Source organism: Cherax quadricarinatus, chromosome 52, assembly GCF_038502225.1.
Source record: "Cherax quadricarinatus isolate ZL_2023a chromosome 52, ASM3850222v1, whole genome shotgun sequence".
NCBI lineage: Eukaryota > Metazoa > Arthropoda > Malacostraca > Decapoda > Parastacidae > Cherax > Cherax quadricarinatus.
This window is the reverse complement of record NC_091343.1, coordinates 24,314,407-24,329,270: the sequence shown is the minus strand read 5'-3', so window position 1 is coordinate 24,329,270 and position 14,864 is coordinate 24,314,407. Positions and strand designations below refer to the sequence as shown.

The 14,864-nt window shown below is 39.8% G+C and overlaps 1 protein-coding gene across 2 annotated transcripts in view; it reads left to right on the top strand.

The window, feature by feature from the left end:
• Positions 1-1,571: 1,571 nt before the first annotated feature.
• The window catches only part of Argl (Argininosuccinate lyase), a 28,137-nt gene continuing 14,844 nt past the window's right edge, over positions 1,572-14,864 (top strand). Inside the window, exons 1-2 of one of the 2 annotated variants that reach the window (XM_070096189.1) lie at positions 1,572-1,721; positions 2,664-2,813. In XM_070096189.1, coding sequence (XP_069952290.1) covers positions 2,682-2,813 — 132 coding nt within the window. In that variant the 5' untranslated portion in view covers positions 1,572-1,721; positions 2,664-2,681. Of the gene's footprint in view, positions 1,726-2,663; positions 2,814-14,864 lie in introns of both variants that reach the window. The other variant, XM_070096190.1, reaches the window with a different exon arrangement.

Sequence of the window (14,864 nt, the reverse complement as noted above, 5' to 3'; positions counted from 1 at the left end):
CCTTGAAAATAAATCAAACCCAGCAAATGCAGCGACTTCCCCCTGTTCAATATAAAGATAACACCCCAAAATTTGGGTCAGCACTAACCCCCTTAAGATGATCGTCGAACTAAAAGCCCTGGCGACCTCACCTGTTACAATATGCAGCGAACGACACCTTCAATTTGCAGTCCACCCACATGCAACATAGCGTCAGCATACCCTTTCCAATTTGAGTCGTTTTCACCCCTGTTTAAAATTGAGTCGCTTTCAACCCCCCGGCAATATAGGTCAACACTCACACCTGCTATAATAAGCGTCGCACTACCCCCTGCCAATGACCCCCCAAACACCTGCAAATAAGCAGTCGTTTTCCCCCCTTACAAATAATCGCATACACCTCCCAAATATAGCGTAAACATAACACCTGCAAATATCCCGTAAACCAAAACCTGCTATAATATGCAGCCGTATCACCTCGTGAGGGGGCCTCCACCCCAAAAAATTAGCGCCCTACACACCTGCTTAAATGCAGTCAGCACTCACCCCTGCTAAAAATCGCATTACCCCTTTATTATGCGTCAAATACCCCCCAACAAATGCAGTAAACTACATCCCTTTTATAATTACGTCCACTCCACCTGCTCAATTGCAGTCCACAAACCACCCTTTAAAAAAGCAGCCCAAATCACACCTGCTCAATATTCAGTCCATAACCGCTTAATAAGCGTCGCCTACAACTGCAAATTGCAGTCCCCTTTCCCCCCGGGAAATAGGCAGTCACCCAACCCATAATATAGCAGTAAACCTACACCTGTAAATATGCAGTCAACACTACCACCCATTTGCAGTCAAACTAACTCCCGAAGTGGGTCAGCCTACCACCTGCATTATGCGAAACTACACCCCTCCCAAATATGAGTCAAACTCCACCCGCAATATAGCGTAAACCTTTAAAAAATTTTAAAATTACATCCCCACACCCGCAAAATGCAGCCCAAACCCCACACCCATAATTAAATATAGCAGTCAACACTACACACCTGCTATAATATAGCAGTCAACACTACACACCTGCTGCAAGATAGCAATCAGCACTACACACCTGTTACAATATAGCAGTCAACACTACACACCTGCTATAATATAGCAGTCAACACTACTCACCTGCTACAATATAGCAGTCAACACTACACACCTGCTATAATATAGCAGTCAACACTACACACCTGCTACAATATAGCAGTCAACACTACACACCTGCTATAATATAGCAGTCAACACTACTCACCTGCTACAATATAGCAGTCAACACTACTCACCTGCTACAATATAGCAGTCAACACTACTCACCTGCTACAATATAGCAGTCAACACTACACACCTGCTATAATATAGCAGTCAACACTACACACGTGCTTAATATAGCAGTCAGCACTACACACCTGCTACAATATAGCAGTCAGCACTACACACCTGCTACAATATAGCAGTCAGCACTACACACCTGCTACAATATAGCAGTCAACACTACACACCTGCTACAATATAGCAGTCAACACTACACACCTGCTATAATATAGCATTCAATACTACACACCTTCTATAATATAGCAGTCAACACTACACACCTGCTACAATATAGCAGTCAGCACTTCACAACTAAGCAGACGCAGGTTCACACTTTAAAAAACCCCATTTGACCCTCAGACGTCCTCCAACTCGGCTTCTTCACAATATTTGCAAGTATATTCCTCTTAATGCCTTTTTTTAATGGTGTACCATAACAGGCCTTTTAAATATATATTATAGGATGGTAGCAAAGGTCAAAAAGTGTTAAATAAGCAACAAAAATATGGTTTTGTATTCCCTGTTATAATTTTTGGAACCAGGTGGAAATATATTTACATTGTTTGCCTTTATTGGGTCATTCTTGGTTTAATATACATCTAGGAGGTCATGTATGCCTTTATTGGGTCATTTTTGGTTAAATATACATGATGTAAGTTACGTGTGACTTTATTTGGTCATACATGGTTAAATATGTTGTAAGTCATATGTGTCTATTTGGTCTTACTTGGTTAAATATGTATATTGCAAGTCATGTATATGAGTGACAGTATCGTGTCCTCAAGGACCCCAATGGAAATAAATCATTTTGACTTTTTTTTTTGGATTATCCTAGGTAATTTATCCATGTTAAACTATGTGTGATAGTTGTACTTGTGTGCTTGTACCTAGGTAAATTTACTTACCAGTGTGAAGTTGTGTCAGACTAAGGGATTAAGCTGGGTTAGGTTAGGTTAAGTTAGGTTAGGTGGATTTAAGTAGGTTTTTTTTTTTTTTTTTTTTTTATTATTATTATTACCATTTGCACCACAAAATATTAACTTAACCTGAAAATCAACTTAATATTTTACAATTTAAACCATAATTAATGGAGGAAATCAGGTACATACAAGTTTAACGTATTTGTAAATTACCAAAGATAACCCCAAAAAATTGACATTTCCATTGTATGCCTGAAACATTTGTCCCCTAAGAACCATTGTACAAATCCATATTATTATGCTTATACAAAACCATACGTTTGAGGAACTCTTTCATTATTTATAAATTGTGATGCAGTTTTAGTCTTCATGTATATATACTTTCTTTTTTAAATTTATTTCTTTTTATTACAGACATCAAAATCAGTAAAGATGACGAGTGAAGGAGGTACCGAGGCTGTAAAGCTGTGGGGTGGCAGGTTTGATGCTTCTACAGATCCCATTATGGAAAAGTTTAATGCATCCATTTCATATGATAAAGCTATGTGGAAACAGGACATACAGGTAATGCTTTGAAGGCTTCTGTTTATAACTGTATAGTCTTCTTACAGACTGTAATTGCTTTCATTATTAGATATTATGTTGTTGTCCCCTTTTAGCTTTGATGGTATGGTTCTCACTACATGTTCTAGTGTGGGGCAACTTACTTAAAGGCCTTATAAAGTCTAGGGTAATACTTATATTCATGATTGGTCATCCTCAGTAAAATCTTTTCACCAGCTCTCTCAACAGGTTATTTAAACAACCATTTCAAAAATAGGGATATATTCTAGACAGATATACAGTTGACCCCCGACTTACGAACAGCTCCCAACTCGAACAATTATGTAAGTGTATTTTTGTAAGTGCTCTTGTAAGCGTATTTTTGGGGTCTGAAACAGACTAATCTAATCTACAATGTTCCTTATGGGAGCAAATTCGTTCGGTAACAGTACATAAGAACATAAGAAAGGAGGAACACTGCAGGAGGCCTGCTGGCCCATACTATCAGGTCCTTTACAATTCATCCCACTAACAGTACCCGAACAGCCTTCTGGAACAAATTAATATTGTAAGTCGGGGTCCCCTGTATACAGAATATACATGTTTAGTATCTTCCTATTCACAGCAAGCATGCCCCCTTGCTGCTCCAACACTCACATGGTCCACCTGCCACAATTAGTACTCCTTTCCTCTTGATGACTTTAACCCAGTGTTTTGACACTGTAGTCACCCTGGGTATAATGGTTACATCCCTTTAAAGTATAAATCTTACCTCTGGGGCACTCACATCCTGCCCAGAAATAGAAGGTCAAGTAGATCCTACCAGCTTGATGCCACAAGAAGTGAGGAAGAGAGAGGCTCAGCTAGGATCCTCCCTTTCACTCACCAAAACAAAAAAAACTATTGCCATGCACAATTCTCTAGCTACCACAATAATTGTTTTTCCCATTACCACACCTTATTTTACTTTTACAAAAAGAAATACAACTTTATAAACTACTTATTTTAATTGTGTGTGTGTCTGTAGTACAGCCTATTACGTATATTGAAAAAACAAGGCTCGACTCCACTGACTCTCAGCCCTAAGAGTGATCTGCCCTTATGACAATTAAAACAGTTGTGCCTCCCATCAATTCAATATAATTAGGTATTCCAGAGTAGCTGTTACAGATACATAAATACATGTTGGGTCCTATAGCCCCATAACACCCCCACCTCCAGACGAAGTCTCTCAAAAGCTAGCCGTGTCCCTCAGGATACGGCTAGTCAAAAAAATGCTTTAACCATACCCACATACTCATCCTCAAAGGTGTAACTATAAACAAATTTAGTGGTTTCCAAACACAACACATATTACAGTGCAAGAACTGCACACAATGCAAACTGTGCAAGCCAGCAACGACAGTCTTGTGCCTCCATTATGGTGATCCAGCAAGCACTGGTACTCATGGATGGCATCTTCCAGATCAGGAGATGAGAGTAGAGCCAAACCCAGAGCAGTCAGTTATACACCAGGCAAGAAATTTCACAAACATGTCAAGGTGTCTTTCACGTGGTGGCCGAACCAAACAGCGAGACTTATCAGTCAACACTCATGATCCTTAACATGGTCAGGCACTTAAGCCCATCTTCCGAGGTCCCATTCCACACAGGTCCTCCAACCTATGAAGAGGAAGCTGACAGAGGCAAATTCATTGGGCCAATTTGTAGATGGAGCACACCAAGACACAAATATACCACATACCTTCCTTAACTTCTCATGTCATCGAAGGTTGTCAACCTCTGCCTCAACTCACAAATATGTGTGCACTGACTCTCGTCACATTCTTGGCTCTGACTCGTCTCCTTCACAGTTGGATAGCTAGTAGGGAGCACTCAAGCTCGCCAAGAGTTCACCACTGCAAAAACAACAAGGTCAGCACACGATAAACGCTGTGTACGAAGCATGCACCATACATCTACATGAAACATCTAGAGAGAGCATCAGCATTCACATTCTCTGAGCCCTTTATATAGTATTTTACTTCCAAATTAAAGGGCTGTAGGAACAAAGCCCATCTTAAGAGTCTGATTTTGGTCACCATACACAGGAACAGGATTAAGAGATCCTGAGACATATACAAATGCTGAATAGCCAACCCCAAAATGTAAATTTTCTTTCCTGTGGCAAAATATTGACATTTAAACTTAGAAGGTTGTTCATAGATAGTAACAATTATGCAACCTCTCGCAGTACAAAAACAAACACCAAAGACATCTCTTTGCACCCAGGCTGTGTATATCACGTTTACAAAAATACGTTCACGTTCCATCTCACACACAAATTTTAACCCTTTCAGGGTCGAGAGGCCCTCTCTTAAACTCGTTCTCAGGGTCGAAAATTTTTCGGGAAAAAAATTTTTCTTCTTATAAAATGATAGAGAATCTTTTCCCGATCATAACGACACCAAAAGTATGAAATTTGATGGCAAACTCGCGGAATTATGCTCTCGCGAAGTTAGCGGTCTCAACAATGTTTATACATCGGCGATTTCACCCACTTTGAGCCCGATTTTTGGCCAATTCCTGTGTACTAGTCGACAAAAATCATATTTATTTCGCTAGAACTGCATTATTTTTTATCGAGCGAGTACAAGAAACCACCCATTTATCAATTTCAACTATCCAGTAAAGTGGTTAGAAATTGGCAATTTTGCAAATTTCACACAAATTTCAGAAGATGCCAATTTCCAAATAGGGTCCAGAATAAACAAGACAGACATTCCTGGCACTAAAATAATTTCTCTGTCCGTTAGTCACGTCCCCAAGCCCCACTTACATTTGTTTGCTTTCCACTTTGAATTTTTATTCTCACAAAAAGTAGAAGATTTACTGTTATTCAGACTACTGCATTAGCGTAGAAATGGTATAAATAATATCAGCACACTTGTGAAAGAATATTAGACTCGCCAGTTGACGTGTATTGGACGCTTGGCATGATATGTTTACTTTTGAACTTTGGTAAAAATCGAACATTTCTGCTACTTTAAGCTCAATTTCAAGGTACTTTTCATTGTGAAACCAATCAAAATCATCTCAATTTCTGTAACATGTCTTCCATTCTATAAAATGAGACCAGGAAAACTAGAATACCACCATAAATACCATACGAAAATACAGTGCAAAGTTGCTGTTTTAATCCAAAAACACGGTCAAAGATTTTTTTTTTCTCATTACGCACTGTGTGCTGCAGGATTTTTTATACTGTGCACACTGACCACATAGACCCATTATTTCATATGTAGGTCTACCAGCTTTCTCTCACTAGATTTGAAGGCACTAGAAGTTAGGCGTTCTAGTACGTCAATAACCCTGGTGCGTAAGCCTACTAGTACGTCGGAAACCCTTAAAGGGTTAAGTACACAATGAACCCAATTTGCATTACACACATGGAAAAGGTACTGGCAGACAGGCCATGGAAATCACATCTTCCTGCCCCATGTTTTTGTTTAAAATTTTTGCATCTCTTAGTGCATTAGCATCAGTCTTGCTAAACCTGTAAACCTTAATTGTTAAATGTAACTTGTGGCAGTCAGGGTGCCATCTAATTTGGGAACCATGAAGCATAAGGATACCCACTGACTTTCACTAAGCACTACAAACTGGTGTTGGAAGAATTTCACCTCTTCCTCTATATCCCATTTTTCATACAGATGTTTCCCACACAAGAATTGACTCAGCTTCCTTAACAGTTACCTCATGGAGTTTCAAGTTCTTCCCTTTACTGATATCCCAAACTTTTACAAAGTTCCACGGTGACTGAGCCAACTCTCCAACATTTTTCTCGGTAAGACCAAATGTGTGTTTCCCAAAAGCTTTTACAAATATGAAATTTCCTAAATACACTTTTGCCATTACATGCAGATTACTGTTTTGCACCCATTTACCTTCCATTAAAACATTGGTCACTGGGTTTCTGATATAACTTTAAACCCTTTAACCGGTTACTGTGTACATTACACTCTCTCTTTTCCTGCTCGGGTGTGTGGGTTTTATACCTTACACCTGAGAACTTTCCCCACACCATGTTCTGTTCACAGAAACTTGCCATACAGATTTTCTCATGAATTGGCTCCACTGTCAGCACCACCTCTCCAGCATCCAGAGCATTACGATCCACATTACGGTCCCACATCATCATCCTGGTCTGGTTGATGGGCATGTTCACTGGTACCATCCGCCTCATATGAGCCAAACAGTATCTGAAACTTAGAAAAAGCTCCAATGGGGGAGCATCACCATCCTCCCCAAGCCAATAGCTCAAGAGATTTCAGAATGCTTCCCTGCTCAGTAGATACAAAGAAAGGGATCCTCTCATCCCAGTTGTTAGTATTGTCTATACCATAGGCTTACATCATTGTCTTAAGGGTTTGATGGAATTTCTCTATTTCCCCTTGAGATGGAGAGTGATAGGTAGTTGAAAAGTTAGGCTCTACTTTTAATCCCTTTAAAACATTTCTAAATAACTTTGAGGTAAAGTTAGGCCCTTGGTCTGTTTGCACCTCTTCAGGAAAACCAACATGAAAAAAAGAACTTCATCAAAGCTGCTATATTATGTAGAGACACTGCTTCCAGGTACCTGGTAGTGGAGCAAAGAATTGTGAGTAAATAATCATTTCCCATTTTGGTCTTTGGGATTGGACCAACTACATCTACTACCATCTTGCTAAAGGGTTCACCTGGTGCTGAAATAGACTCAAGGGGAACAGGTTTAATACTTTGGCTAGGTTTCCCTATAAATTGACAGACATGATAGGCGTTAACATACTCTCTGACAGTCTCCCACAGCTGAGACCAGAAGAAATGCCTGGAAACCTTGGACATCACCATCTGGTGACAAAACCCTTGTTCTCCTTCCATTGGTACTGCAAATTGAGGCGACTTATTTGTAAGAATTTCCTCCCTGATATAGAAACATTTAATTGTAAAATCTCTTCCTCAGACACAGTTGAGGCTCTGATCAGCTTAATTGCACCCTAGTAGGTGCAGCCTCTCACACTACTTAACTGATCCATGTTCCAATTATGCTCAGCTCTTGCTGGAACATCTTTTTCTTCAGTTGACTGCAGTTCAACATCAGAAAACAGTTTCTAGACTAAGCCCTTACCTTCCTCATGAGAAATATTATGAAGGCTATTAGTAGCATGATCATGAGTCATACTTCTCATGGTGGAACCAGCAGGGAAAAGGTCTGGCAGGGTTTCCCTAGCCTTCTCCTCCCAAACTTTGGAACTTGGTTCCCTCCAAACTAGTTATTCCTCACTGTCTAACAGGCCCATTACATTATTCCCTAATAAAAGGTTGACTCCTCCGAAGGGAATTTCATCTGAAATACCTACAGGGAGATGGCCAACTTGGTATGCAGATTCTACCCATAATTTGTGTACTGGTGTTCTTATGGTTGAACCCGTAATACCTTTCAATAATATATCTACCCCAGTATAGGTATCCTTAGACATTGACAGCACTCCAGCATGTAGCAAGGAGTAGGTGCTACATCCATCTCTCAAGGACAGTATGTTCTCAACCCTGCCCACATTCTTACGCAAGGCAACTGTGGACCTACTAGAAAATGCATGCATCCTGGGGTCTAGATCCAAAGGTTCCTCCTTACCTTGCTTTGAAGACCTAATGCAAACAACTGGATGTGTGTCTGCAGTTAGGGTCCCCTGGGATGGTTCCTCTCTTTCCTGATCGTGCCATCTAGACCAGCGAAACTTTTGTATGTGTCCAGTTTTGTTACAGTAGTAACAGGTATAATTCTTAATTACCATTTGGTGTAGGACTGATGCTGTTTACTCGAGGAACTGAAACATTGTCTGATGGCCTAGGTAAACTTTGAGCTCCAGCTGACTTACCTTTTCCTTCAATTTGAGAGGGCACCTCAAACTTCATTTATCCCTGAAAATTCTTGTCCCACTTACCTTTATGGCCATAGGATTTGGAATAAGGCTTAGAATGAGTGCGGGAAATTTCAGAAGGAGCATGGCTGCTTTTACTTGCCAGCTTCCTGTGAATTAAGAATCTGTCGCCCAGATCCAGCGCTGCTGAAAAATTTTCCGGGTTTCTTGTCCTCCAAATATTCTCTGAGGTCAACAGGGATTGCATTGTACAGTTCTTCATGAGCAGTTAGATCTACTAATTTGTCAAAGTCTGTTCACTCCTTTGGAACAAAACCAATTCTTTAAAAGAAACAATTTCTCATTCCTACACTCTGTTAAGGTCTGCCCATCCCAAAACTTTTGACTTCTGAATTTTTGCCTCTATTTCTCAGGTATCATTTGGTATGCAAGCAATACTTCCTCCTTAATTTTATCATGGAAAAACCTTTCCCCTCCAGAGTCTCTACTCTTTGGGATCCTTTACCTACAAGCTGCATGCAAACTAGGGTAGCCCACTCAATTTTGGGCCATCCTTGCGCTGAAGCAGTCTTCTCAAAATATGAAAAGTATCTGTCTGGGTCACTTTGTAAACTTGGGGACAAAATTTGCAGCTTTAGTTATGTTAAAGTACTGCTCTTGTTCTGAACCGCCTAACCTTTGACATTCTCTCTCCTTAGCTTCTATTAATTTTGTTTCAGCCTGTATCACAGCTAGCCTAAGTCTCATCCTCTCCATTTCCTTATCACCAGGAGTAGGTGATCCCTCATAGTCACTGTTACCAGGCATATTTACTGATGAATTATCCTCCTCAGTGAAGCCTGTAAAGTTTAAAGACTTCACTCCTGACGTAGCATTTATCCTAAAACACTTGCTTCCCTCTTACAGTATTAGTGGACAGAGTTTTCCCACAGGCAAATAAAATAACACAAGTTGGATGTAAAATATGCACATAGCACTAACCATAACCACAAACAAAAATGTGTTACTCAACCTTTCTCCCACCTTAGGAGGAAAACAACCTGTAAACATATGAAAACAACACTTCCACTGACACCACCTTGATGAATCTTCTCCTACCAGAACCGTGCAACTGTTGGTACCCTATACCAGTACATACAGTTCAAAGAATGTTTTGAGTTATTTTCACAGTAAAATAACTCTCCTGGTCAAGCTCCCATGTTATGTTGTTGTCCCCTTTTAACTTTGTTATTATGGTTCTTACTACATATTCTAGTGTGTGGGTAACTTACTTAAAAGCCTTATAAAGTCTAGGGTAATAGTGGTACCTCAGGATACGAATTTATTTCATTCGAGAAGGCTGCTCGAGTGCTGATACCGAATAAATTTGTTCTCATGAGGAATAATGTAAATTAGATAAATCCGTTTCAGACCCCAAAAATACACTTACAAAAGCACTTGCATAAATACACTTACATAATTGTTCGAGTTTTGAGCTGTTCGTATCCCGAGGTTACCACTGTACAGTGGACCCCCAGTTCGCAAAGCCATCGGTATCCGATAAATCCGGTATCCGAAGCATTATATCGCAAAAAATTTGCCTCGGTTCCCGTTACAAAACCCGGTATGTGATACGATTCGTACGAGACGTGTCCAGTGTTTACAAGCCAGCCAGCGTTTCTCGCATCTAAGGATACATTCGGTACATTCTATATTATCCATATTATCACTGTTTTTGGTGCTTGTTTCTGCAAAATAAGTCACCATGGGCCCCAAGAAAGCTTCTAGTGCCAACCCATCGAGACCAAGGGTGCTAATGACTATTGAAATTAAGGAAATATGTGCAAAGTGGCTTGAAGTGCAAACCTTTTTTGATGAAAATCACCCTGACACAGCTACTGCAAGCCGTGTTGGCAACCTGTACACTGACATTGTTGTGAACCACTTTAGGAAAGTCATAAAGGAATGAGAGGTACAGGCCTCTATGGACAGATATGTTGTGCAACAGAAGTCCAGTGGCTCTCAAGCTGGTCCTAGTGGCATTAAAAGAAGAAGGGAAGTAACCCCGGAAAAGGACTTGCTACCTCAAGTCCTAATGGAGGAGGATTCCCCTTCTAAACATTAAAAATTTCGACTCTCCCCTCCTCCCATCCTATCAATCATCACCAGATCTTCATTAAAGGTAAGTGTCAATTATTCTATTGTGATTATTCTATTGTTATTATTGTTGTTGTAATTATTATATTGCATTAAACTTAATATTTCATGTGGTAAAACTTTTTTTTTCATACTTTTGGGTGTCTTGCACGGATTAATTTGATTTCCATTATTTCTTATGGGGAAAATTTATTCGCTTTCCGATAATTTTGGTTTACGATGAGCTCTCAGGAACGGATTAACATCGTGAACCGGGGGTCCACTGTACTTACATTCATGATTGGTCATCCTCAGTTAGTAAAATCTTTTCACCAGCCCTTTCAACAGGTTATTTAAACCACCATTACAAAAATAGGGATATATTCTAGACAGATATATACAGAATATACAGGTTTCGCATCTTCCTATTCACAACAAGCATACCCCCTTGCTGCTCCAGCAATCACATGGTCCACCTGCCACAATTAGTACTCCTTTCCTCTTGATGACCTTAACCCAGTGTTTTGACACACTGTAGGCACCCTGGGTATAATGGTTACATCCCTTTAAAGTATAAATCTTACCTCTGGGGCACTCACATCCTGCCCAGAAATAGAAGGACATGTAGATCCTACCAGCTTGATGCCACAAGAAGCAGTGAGGAAGAGAGAGAAGCTCAGCTAGGTGCCACCCTTTCACCCACCAAAACAAACAAAAAAAACTGTGTTGCCATGCACAATTCTTTAGCTACCACAATAATTGTTTTTCCCATTACCACACCTTATTTTACTTTTACAAAAAGAAATACAATTTTATAAACTACTTGTTTTAATTATGTGTGTGTCTATAGTACAACCTATTATATTGAAAAAACAAGGCTTGACTCAACTAACTCTCAGTCTTAAGAGTGATCTGCCCTTATGACAATTAAAACAGTTGTGCCTTCCATCAATTCAATATACGTAATTAGGTATCCCAGAGTAACTGTTACAGATACATAAATACATGTTGGGTCCTATAGCCCCATAATAGGTATTTAACAAATAATTTTTAGGCAGTATCCTTAATAAAGTCAAAGTATTGATTTGACAGGTGTTGTCACCAGATGTGATTGATTGATTTTGGGCAGATTTTTAGTGGATCACACTTCAGTCAAATTTATTATCCGAAGGGTGATTCATATCAGTATAATAAGTTTTATATATAAAATTTATTATCTCTGGCCTTTTGTGCTCTTCATTTTGCATCATATTAACTATAAAAAATCTGTGAGGATCATAAGTTATATAGACTATAATCTAAAGAATATTAAAATTCCCTTACAAAAATATAAATGAGTAATGTGGCAGATGTTGCAGATGTATGAAATAGATGATAGTGTTTTAAAAGCTGTAAAGATTTGTCATGAGAAAAGTGAGATTGCATTCCTGAAAGTTGCTCGTAAGTCAGTTACTCAGAACTCGAAGTTATTTTCCCATTGGCACATGTTATAAATAGAGATGTGTTCCTCAGCTATAGTTTTTCATATATACTTTAATTTTATTTATTTTTTGTAACTAAGAATATTTACCCAATATTGTATTTACATTCAGTATTGCTCCATGTCACTTAAGAGTACAGTAGTATTAAAGATGGTTTCATTAACATATCAATGTTAATCAGAATAGAGCTACAATATAGTATACACTACAGAGGAGGTGTAAGGGCAAGCAGCAGATGGACTGCCTCAGAGAGGGAGAGAAAAGAGGAGAAGGAAACTGAAAGGGAAGGTGGCAGTAAACTCCTGCTGTCTTGCTTCTCTCACACTGGCACATCCAGCATGCAGGGATTGGAAGGGTGAGAGAGAGAGAGTGGAGGAGATGCTGCCTCACCCACAGATCACTACAAATCAATGCTGCCCCAAAAGCCAGTGTATTTATTTCTAAATTTTTTGACCAATCTTAACATTCTCATTCCATCGCAGTGTACACTGATGGTTCGAGGTCTTCTGATGGCATCGGATTTGCAGCAGTGTTTCTGGACAGCATCATGCGAGAGCATGTATTATCCTCAGCTAGCATTTTTACTGCTGCATTGTATGCCATTCTCGTAGCACTTATCCATATTGCATCTATGCCTGTGACACCATTTGTGGTAGTTTCAGACTCCCTTAGTGCTTTACAGGCTATAAGAAAATTTGACACACCTCATCCCCTGGCTCTTCATAGCCAACTTTGGTTACGCCATATCTCTAGCAAGCCCAAAGATGTTTTTTGTTGGGTCTGCTGTCATGTTGACATACAGGGCAATGAACAGGCAGACACTGCTGTGCAATCAGCAGTATATGACCTCCCAGTTTCATATAGAGGTGTTTCATTCACAGACTATTTTGCTGTAATTGTTACCCACCTTCGTACCCATTGACAACAACATTGATTTGATCTGCTGCGTAACAAATTACATTCTAATTAGCCAAGTACATGTAAGTTTCTTGCCGTCTTCTTGTCATCAGTGTCGAGGTTGGGAGAATACTCTCCCGTCTTCGCATCGGCCACACTCATCTTACTCATGGGTATCTCATGGAGAGGCGCCCTGTTCCACTCTGTGAGAATTGTCAGGTTCCAGTTTGTTAGCTATATTCTGCTGGACTGCCCCCACTATCAACGAGCACACAGACTTCACCTCCAACATCATTGCCGTTTTACTGCCCTTACTGTACCTTCCCTTCTTGCTGATGGACCCTCCTTTAACTCAGACTCTCTCATTGACTTTTTGACAGCAATTGATTTACTGCACAAACTCTGATGATGATGCCTCTAGTACTCCTCACAGCCCTTTCTACCTCAATCTGTTGTTACCCTCTACCCCTGCACTTTCCACTGCCCTGCTGCACTCAATGATGTAATAATAATCCCTCTCCCTCTTGGTACCCAATACTCCTGCACCCTTTCTTGCCCTGCTGTTCTGTATGACCTTTGTAGGTTTAGTGCTTCTTTTTTTATTATAATAATGGAGCGAAACAGAGTGACTTCAAGAGTGTATCAGTCTGTAGTGGAAGGAAGGCGGGGTAGGGGTCGGCCTAGGAAAGGTTGGAGGGAGGGGGTAAAGGAGGTTTTGTGTGCGAGGGGCTTGGACTTCCAGCAGGCATGCGTGAGCATGTTTGATAGGAGTGAATGGAGACAAATGGTTTTTAATACTTGACGTGCTGTTGGAGTGTGAGCAAAGTAACATTTATGAAGGGGTTCAGGGAAACCGGCAGGCCGGACTTGAGTCCTGGAGATGGGAAGTACAGTACCTGCACTCTGAAGGAGGGGTGTTAATGTTGCAGTTTAAAAACTGTAGTGTAAAGCACCCTTCTGGCAAGACAGTGATGGAGTGAATGATGGTGAAAGTTTTTCTTTTTCGGGCCACCCTGCCTTGGTGGGAATAGGCCAGTGTGATAATAAAATAATAAATAAAAATAATGACCAATCTTACCAAACAAACATAACTCCAACAAATATGAATGACATACACATGCACCAAATATCACTGCATGTGGTGAAAAATAACAGGAAAAAATTAAAAATATAATTTAGCATCAACAAAATTTTAATTATTAAAATCTACAGTTCTTACCATTACTCTGTTTACCAAACAAATATAAATTCTCCACATATACACAAAGTGAACATTTGCAAAATATGAATTTTCTACAATGAAAAAATAGCTGTGGGAAACTAGTGAAAATAATTTGTGTTAATATTTACAATTATTTCTAACGAGCTGTTGGAGTGTGAGCAGAGGTAATATTTAGTGAAGGGATTCAGGGAAACTGGTTATTTTTATCTAGCCGGACTTGAGTCCTGGAAATGGGAAGTACAATGCCTGCACTTGAAAGGAGAGGTTTGGGATATTGGCAGTTTGGAGGGATATGTTATACGTATACCATATATGCTGCTAAACTGTTGTATCTGAGTGCCTCTGCAAAAACAGTGATTATGTATGAGTGAGGTGAAAGTGTTGAATGATGATGAAAGTATTTTCTTTTAGGGGATTTTCTTTTTTTTGGGGTCACCCTGCGTCGGTGGGAGACGGC